Raw genomic sequence first — 8119 nt, forward strand, 5'->3', positions numbered from 1 at the left:
TATATATATATATATATATATATGTGTGTGTGTGTGTATGTGTATATATATAAATATATATACTTATATTTGTATATTAACTCACTTCTATTCTCTTGTTTGTACAATTATTTTCACCAAAGTTTCGTTTTATTTGGTTATAGCTCTGAGTTTAGTAAGCGATAGGATATTTTAAGTACATGTAGAATTAGTGTGCCTTTTAACTTGAGTTCATACGAATTTTTTTTCTGGGCACATACTATAGTGAAGCACCGTCGTTAGATTATCATATGAATCACGTGCTGTCGTGCCCTACTTATTATGTTTACAGGTTTAGTATGCATATATAGTATGTAAGCGTAATGTTTACAGGTTATGTATGCATATGTATTATGTAAGCCATATCAAAAGTAGAATTTTCCATCCTTACCTGTGTGCTCGAAAATACCCAGACAGGCTGAATCAGCGTCAAAAGTTATAGAAGTGGTGTGCAGCTACGCGTAGTTTACATGATCGATCTCGCAGACGACGGCCATTGTTATATCAACTTTGCAAATTCCAGGAGAATGAGTTGAGCATATAGTGCCGTATGTGAACCGGAATAGTAGCAATTCCTTTACGATCCCAACAGATAAGTGCGCGCCAAATAAATTCACCCACAGTCTACCGCAGGCAAAGTCACCCACAGTCTACCATAGACAAATGCACTCGGCACAGCAGGCGACCAATTGACTGGCAATCCAAAGTTGAGTGATGCGGCGATGGGATTCATTGAGTATGCTCTGACAAAAAGGTGTCGTGGATAGTATTGGGATAGCATCCAGCGATGTCGCTGCTATTTGTGGGCGGAGATGGAATTGAGTGACGCGGATGTGTAGAGGGACAATAGGCGAGTCAGCAAACAGAAGGATGTCGATGGAGAGCGAACGGAGAGAAAAGGAGAGCTGATCAATTCGAGAAACCGGAAGATACATTCAAGCACAAGTAGTATGCCGCATGTACCAGTCCAGATTTGGATCTGGGTCACGCGCCGTTGAGTATGAGAGAGGAAAATATAGATCATGTGTCGAATGACTCGAACGACCAAGTGAACAAGGGGGACCAAGGTACTCAACCCGACTCAAACGTTTAGGTAAAGAGTGTAGCGGAAGGCCATTTCATGTAATGCGACGGCTATGCCAGCTAGTGTTGGTTGGTTGGCTAGACTCTCATGGCGTCTTAAAGGTTTGGCGTTTATATGACCAGGTTGCTGAGAGTATGTATGAGTGAAGTAGGAAGAGCAGTCATTCGATGCATTCGCATTGATTGATAAGTCATTGCATATGTTGAGATTGGTGATCGGATGAGTGATGAATCTCCGTCGATATCTTCCCGTTGTCGTAGTTACATGTTCATGAGATAATATCGGTTTCTTTATTCAACTGAGGCGTACGTATAAATAAAGGCCGAGTATCGAGCCGTTGTTATAACAACATAGTGCACATGAGATGCACATGATGGCCAAAATTCCTACTGCAGTGCGTGGGAATATATATCCATATATAGTTCTGTTCAAGCGCATCCTTAAAAACTGCTTAGTAATACGTAAACATGTATATATGATTGATGAATACGATATATAGAAATACAATCCTACACATGCGCACCCTTAAAACTGTGTAACGATGTATGCATATGTACATATGATTGATGAATGTTGTGATTCTTCAATTTAGAAGACTTGTATGTATCACACACTCGGGTAGGGAAAAAAAGTCTCGTGAATGTATATTTCGTGAGTGGACTGAAAAACGACGCTTGGGAGAGCGTCATAGTTACTCGGCTGTTTGAGGTTTGCCAAATAGTAAGGCAGTTCAGTCCACGGTGCATGTCTAGCAGTGTGTATGTGCATATGTATATGCGTGAGTATTAATAGGATGTGCAAGTAGAGGGGGCGGAGCTCTTTCAAACTTATGAATATGGCGAATCTAGCAGAATTCCATCCGGTTTGTGTACATGCTTCACAGTGGCTATGTGATTCCGGTATGCACCCTTGCCTTTCTTTGCCTTAATATATGTCATTGGGCGTTGATGTGTGATTTAGTAGACTATTTGTCGCTTGTATATATTCAACAACAATTACATCGATAGCTTCATACGTTATACTTTTATCAAGTTCCACGTTGAATCTTCGGTCTGTAATGTAGTACAGTTACTCAGATGAAAAAAATTAAGCAATCATTCATTTAGCACGATGGAAGCAACGCACTCCAGGGGTGAGATCACTTAGATTCATGTTTAGATATATATATATATATATTCAAATATATATATATATATATATATATATATATATATATATACTTAATATATATATGTGTGTATGTAGGCATATATATATACATCTATATATATATTGTGGCCGCGGAGCAAGTTAAAAGTGGAATAAACACCTTTGATACACATCACATTACATGGATTTGCGGCATCGACGAGCTGTGTTCGTGAATAATAAATTAGTTTTTCTCACGCTTATGCATTGATCCGATTTCAATCCGTGAATCGTCATAGCGAGATTGTACTCTGTCTGATGTGAATGCACCATTGCAAACCACAGTTTCGTATAGACATTCGCGAGTCAAACCATATTAAGATTGTATTTGTTCATAAGTGGGCTATACACTGAAAGATTGTCTTTATACATCTGTTAACAACTAAAATTTATAAGGATCCGCTCGACTTCACCGACCATCCCAGCTCGATCTGCCGGTTTCAATTTTGCTAGATGCTTGTTTGTGTTTTCTAGCGAATCCGGGTGCACCAGCATCTCCGTGAGCTTGTATGTCATTAGCTCACGGTATATTAGCATCATCGAATCTTTCTTTCGGCACGTCACTTGCGGCTTTCGGTCATACACTGAACTGTGAAATGATTCGTACTCAATTGGAGTTTCTTCAAACTGCACGCGATGCTGACCTCCCAGTCGCTCTCTGAATGACGACCGTTTCTTTTCTACGATGGGCTTCATTGCCTTTTTTGGTTTTCGACCTTTGACTATTAATGGCGGTGTAGCGGGGGAGGCTCCATTCATATATATGAGAGTCTGTAGGGGTGCTGAAGGTAGACTGGCATCCGAGCCCAGGTCACGTGTATGTGCAGATGAAGGTAGCGTGGAGAGTACCAGTTGCTGGGTGACGAGAGAAGTGCTCGACTCCGGCATGCGACGCCGAGCAGAATTAGAAACTCTGTAGTTGCTACTGTGTGTGCCATCCGTTGGAATTCTCGGGCTGTTAACCGGAAATAGGTGAGCCAGCCAATTTGTATCTTTAGCATGTTTCTTTTGTGGCAAATTTATGCTCTCCTCGGAGGTGACTTCACTCTTCATCGCCGAAAACAGGGATGCTGAGTGACGTGGGGTAGCTTCCGACAGAGTATGTACCACTGAAGTCTCACGAGCTACGGGTGCGTTGCTGGTCGATTCTGCCGCCGAGAGCCTACGAGTACGAGAGAGCGTGTGAGGCGATACATTTGCGCGATTCCTTAGACACCGTCCTGATTGGGTACGCACAAGAGGCGATACATTTGCGTCATTCCTTAGACACTGTCCTGATTGGGTACGCCCAAGAGGCGAACGGCTAGCCGAATTTACACTGGCTGACGAGTGGTTTGGGGTTCGTGGCTGTATTTGTGTAATATGTTTTCGATACGAGCCTGTATTGGAACGCGCGACAGGTGAATGACCAGCTGATTTCGAATGGGGGATGTCGTGTGTCACGTATAGTTCTTGTAGCATTTTCAACTTTCTAATCTGTGGGCCTTCTCTGAAGTCGTTAGGTCGTGCATAGCTGAGAACTGAGTCATTTGACTGAAAGTCTATAGAAAAGTCCATCGATCCTGACGAGTTCGGCACCCACTCGGTGGATGGCTGGGATACGTCAGGTAGGTGCAACTGTTTGGGAGCAACATGCATGGCTTTAGCGTTGCGCTTCTGCACATTCTCGATGCGGTTCTTTTTCTTTGAGCCACCATATTGATGGAAGTACTGTATTATTGTTTTGACTAATACCATAATGTATGTTTATAAAGAGGAGACAGTTATGTATGAGCCTTAAGCGCGGACACCTCGAGTTCATATATGTATAAATATTGACAAGGAAAATTGTTCAAATGGGAGTTTTCAGTTTTGTTTTGTTTTGTAAAAGATGTAACCATACTTCATGTTCACAGTCGCTTCAAAAGTCAAAGCCCTCTCTCTCGTGCGTTTGGCCGTGTGCGGACGTGTGCCGTTTTTCTTCTGTTGAGTCATAACTCTTTGGGGAGCATTATGATGTGTTCGGAGCATTATCATTTTTTTAATCATTTCATAAATTCCAATAACAATATGTCAAAATGAACGGCTAAACGGTAGCATATCGTGTTCCTGTATTGGGGCTTGACCGCTTGGTCCTTGGGACCTTGGGCCTTTGCCTTTTCTATTGCTCTTGTATCAATACTGAGGACTGGGGACTGAGGGTCACCATATTAGGGCTAAATAAAGTTTTTAGGTTCTAATGATAAAAAAAGGTTTTTGTTTTAAAACAATAAAAAAAGAACACAATAACATATTTTAGACGGACCTGGTCCTGGCCTGCTGCGCCCTGCGGCTGGAATCTGGAATTCTGGATGCTGTGCAGTGTACAGCTGGCTGGGTTGTATGCGACAACGACATTCACCTGAAAAAATGTCGTCGCGACATGTATGGCATGTCGTTTGCCCAAATATTGGCGTCGTTTACCAACCCAGATAGCTGGAGGCCTGGAGCCTGGAGAATACTGGCAATTCATTTTTTTCTGGCTTGTTTAATTTTGCACAACAAATAGTCAAATAGAATACCTAAATCAAAAAACAAACAAAACAAAATAACAAAATAACAAATTTTATGTATAAAATAGTAAAAATAGTAAATCTACTCCGTTAAGTGTTAGAGCTTGAATGCTCATTATGTCTATTGGATGCCCAATAGTCTTGCTCTGGCCGAGAGAAGTCTGAAGTACTGAATACTGAATAATTATTTACTCAGTACTGATGTCTGATTCAGTGATTCTCATATTCTGATATTCACTCATGTATCCAATACAGATTCTAATATTCAGTGATATTTACTTCAGTGTTTTTGTTTTGTTTAACACCCCCCCCCCAACTGATTTCTTGTCAGAGTGTCAGACTCTGGAGCACAGAAGCAAAGCTCAATCCGTTAATGGTATAAAGAATAAAAGCTGAACGGATACGTATACTGATTCGTTTTGAAAACGTTACAAAGTTTCACAGGTCAAAATAGAAAACGAAATTCTCAAATTCGCACTCAACATGTAAACCTAAAATCTAACGAAATGTACTATATGGCAAATAGCGACCAATGAATACAGTTTAAGACAATTTGATGGCCTGGGAATTGCACCACTTCATATTTCAAAGGGCTATATACAGAATTAAAGTTGAACGGAAACGTTTTCTGATTCATTTTGAAAAAGTTAAAACGGGAAACTGAATAGAGCTTGTCGAGTGGTCTACGCGCGCGTCACGCCCGTTGATACGTTGAAAGGCACAGAGCTGGGTTGGTAAACGACACCGAAATTTATCTAAACGACATGTACGACGTGTCGGCCGACATGCTGGCAGTCGTCGTTGTACAGTGTCGTCTGTACCAATTATGCCGACATATGGTTTTTCATTCAAAATTGGTTCTCTAAGCCAATGAGATTGCAATAAAAGCCAATGAGGTTCGTGAATACAAATTTTCACAATAATTTAGGATGCACGTCAAGGATTTGCAAATATGAAATATTTAAATATCCAGGACACTTGACAGTTGACAATAACAAAAGTAGAAATAGTAAATACACAACCCGAAAGTCAAAGTGCAACATTGATACATGCACATTAACAATTATCATATTCTGTGGTTGTTAATTTGATATGTAAACTAAATAGGTAAATATATAGTATTGTAACAGCTTTTTGCGCGGCTTTTATGCTTTCTCATACAATCCAAACCTCAAGCTTTGAAGCTATAGGTATAATGATATTATGAGTGAAGTGGTTCGTAAAACGGTGATCAATTGTCATGTTTATTGATTGTTTGAAACGAATTGTGTTAGCATCTGTAAAAAGTATTTAATCATGGTGGTGCGTCGTCGACAAACAACAGTCCAAGATTACACAATACACAACAAACGACTACACAATGCGCCCATCCCAACCATACTTTTGCGACGAGCAGGGCAAGAAAGTACTCCAAAGCGACCGTTACAAATATAATAGTCAAAAAAAATATTTCATCAGTATATTGAGAACAGTACGGGTGGTCCTACTGACCTGGCCTACTGCACCCAAATTCTTATAGGGAGGACCGGCACTAACATGTCAGTGCCGACATGCTGGCAGGTGGGTGTCGTAGTTGTCGGGTGCCTGGCCAGGCACAGAGTTACAGTCCCATAACTCATAGACGGTTAGACCGACTTCTCAAAATTTGGCCCAGTCACCGCCTGTATCGCGTGTAAACAATACATATTTATCAAGACGGAATAATAATAAAACTAAATAAATATCATAGCCCTCTAAATACACGCGAATGGATGTAAATAAAGTAGTTGTTGCGTTACATATTTTTTAAATATACAACGTAAATATTTTCAAAAAAATATTATTTGCATGACCCTCTCAGCCTCTCTAATATATACTCTCTAGCTCTCTCTATAGAGAGAAGAGTGTGCTGTGTGGACTCTCTCTCTATTTATTTTTGTAAATACCACATACTAGAGAGTCTACTTACTACTAGAGAGTAGATCGGACTTATGTCCGATTATTTCAAGGCTCTCCGGATGTGGGCGTCTGCTAAATTTAAAAAATATATGATTTGTCGTCGGAAGAAACCTGATTTCTGCTCGCGACCCTTTTTTTAAAATAGATCCAGACGGCCATAAATATTTGCTTGCTTTTTGGCATAAATTACGAACATCACGTCTACATCTGCGATTTTACGTTTTCTTTTTTTTTTCTCAGCTTGCGCCTTGCGGCCTTGCGAGTTGTGAGTTGTGTGACACTCTCTCCTTGTGAGTTTGTTGACTCAAGACTGTCGTGTATTGCGGCTCAAGAATTTATTACTCTCGGAATGTCACCGGGTTCAGGCCTTCAGGGTGCCGGTGGATGGTGGACTGCCGGGTTGGTGATATATTTTTTGTTTTATAAAAAGAAAATGAAAATACATAAATACATACGTAGGTAATAAATATAAACAATAAACATACTTGGGATAGAATTCCATCAATGAACTAGCGTCGATATTAGAGTAAATATTTGCGCATTACGTGTGAAATTTGCATTCGCTAAATAATCAGAATCACTGATAACAGAGATGCCGCTTATGCGTGAGGTCTATAGTCCAATACAGTCAGTCGTCAGTTCGCTCGTCACTGACGTCAGTCGTCAGCCGACAATATTTATTGACTGATATATTTATATTTGTGATTTGTCCCAGTGCACCATAATAAGTCCACAACCTGAAGTCCTGAAGTCCTGAAGTCCTGAAGGCTGGTCTTGAAGTCCTAAACCGCCACTCAGAAATGAGAAAATGGCTGGACAAGTTTCAGCTCTTTCACTTTGTTTTGGAAAAAAAAAAATCATCATTGAAGGTGTGCTGTGGAGTCCCTCTTTCGATTATTGGAAACCTGGATTCTGTCTGGAAGGCTTTCCCCCATTTGTGATTCGTAATATGCCCCCAAGGGGACCCATGAAGAAATTACGTACATTTTTTGGAGATTTGTTAAGACTGCGAAGGATTCGGTCTATTAAGGCGGTATTAACGCCTTCGAGTAAATAAACGCGTAGGTAAATTCTAAGTATCGAGTAAATATCAAAGTAAATAAACGAAATGTGACTTTTAATAAAGTTAGGTATGCCTCGTGAAAACAGCAATACTCTGAGGGATTGTGAGGCTGAGACATTGCCTATATATAATCCTCTCAGTACTGTTTCCGCCGAAGGGATTTTATTTAGTGTTTCGTTGTCGCTCTATTAGAAACTATGGTATGTTTCACTGGGGCGAATCCGAGAGACTCATAAAGTTCTATCTTTAGAAAAAAAAATACTCTTGATGTCCTTAGTTATTGTCTTAACCAATAAA

At 40.3% G+C, this 8119-nt stretch overlaps 1 protein-coding gene across 1 annotated transcript; it reads right to left on the reverse strand.

Moving 5' to 3' along the window:
- Positions 1 to 2665: 2665 nt before the first annotated feature.
- Positions 2666 to 4027, reverse strand: SARC_07877 (hypothetical protein; the record flags this gene model as incomplete). Its single annotated transcript, XM_014298165.1, has 1 exon — positions 2666 to 4027. The coding sequence occupies one exon, from the start codon at positions 4025 to 4027 to the stop codon at positions 2666 to 2668; it is 1362 nt and encodes a 453-aa protein (XP_014153640.1).
- Positions 4028 to 8119: the final 4092 nt, after the last annotated feature.

The sequence above is a fragment of the Sphaeroforma arctica genome, assembly GCF_001186125.1.
Source record: "Sphaeroforma arctica JP610 unplaced genomic scaffold supercont1.657, whole genome shotgun sequence".
Taxonomy (NCBI): Eukaryota; class Ichthyosporea; order Ichthyophonida; genus Sphaeroforma; species Sphaeroforma arctica.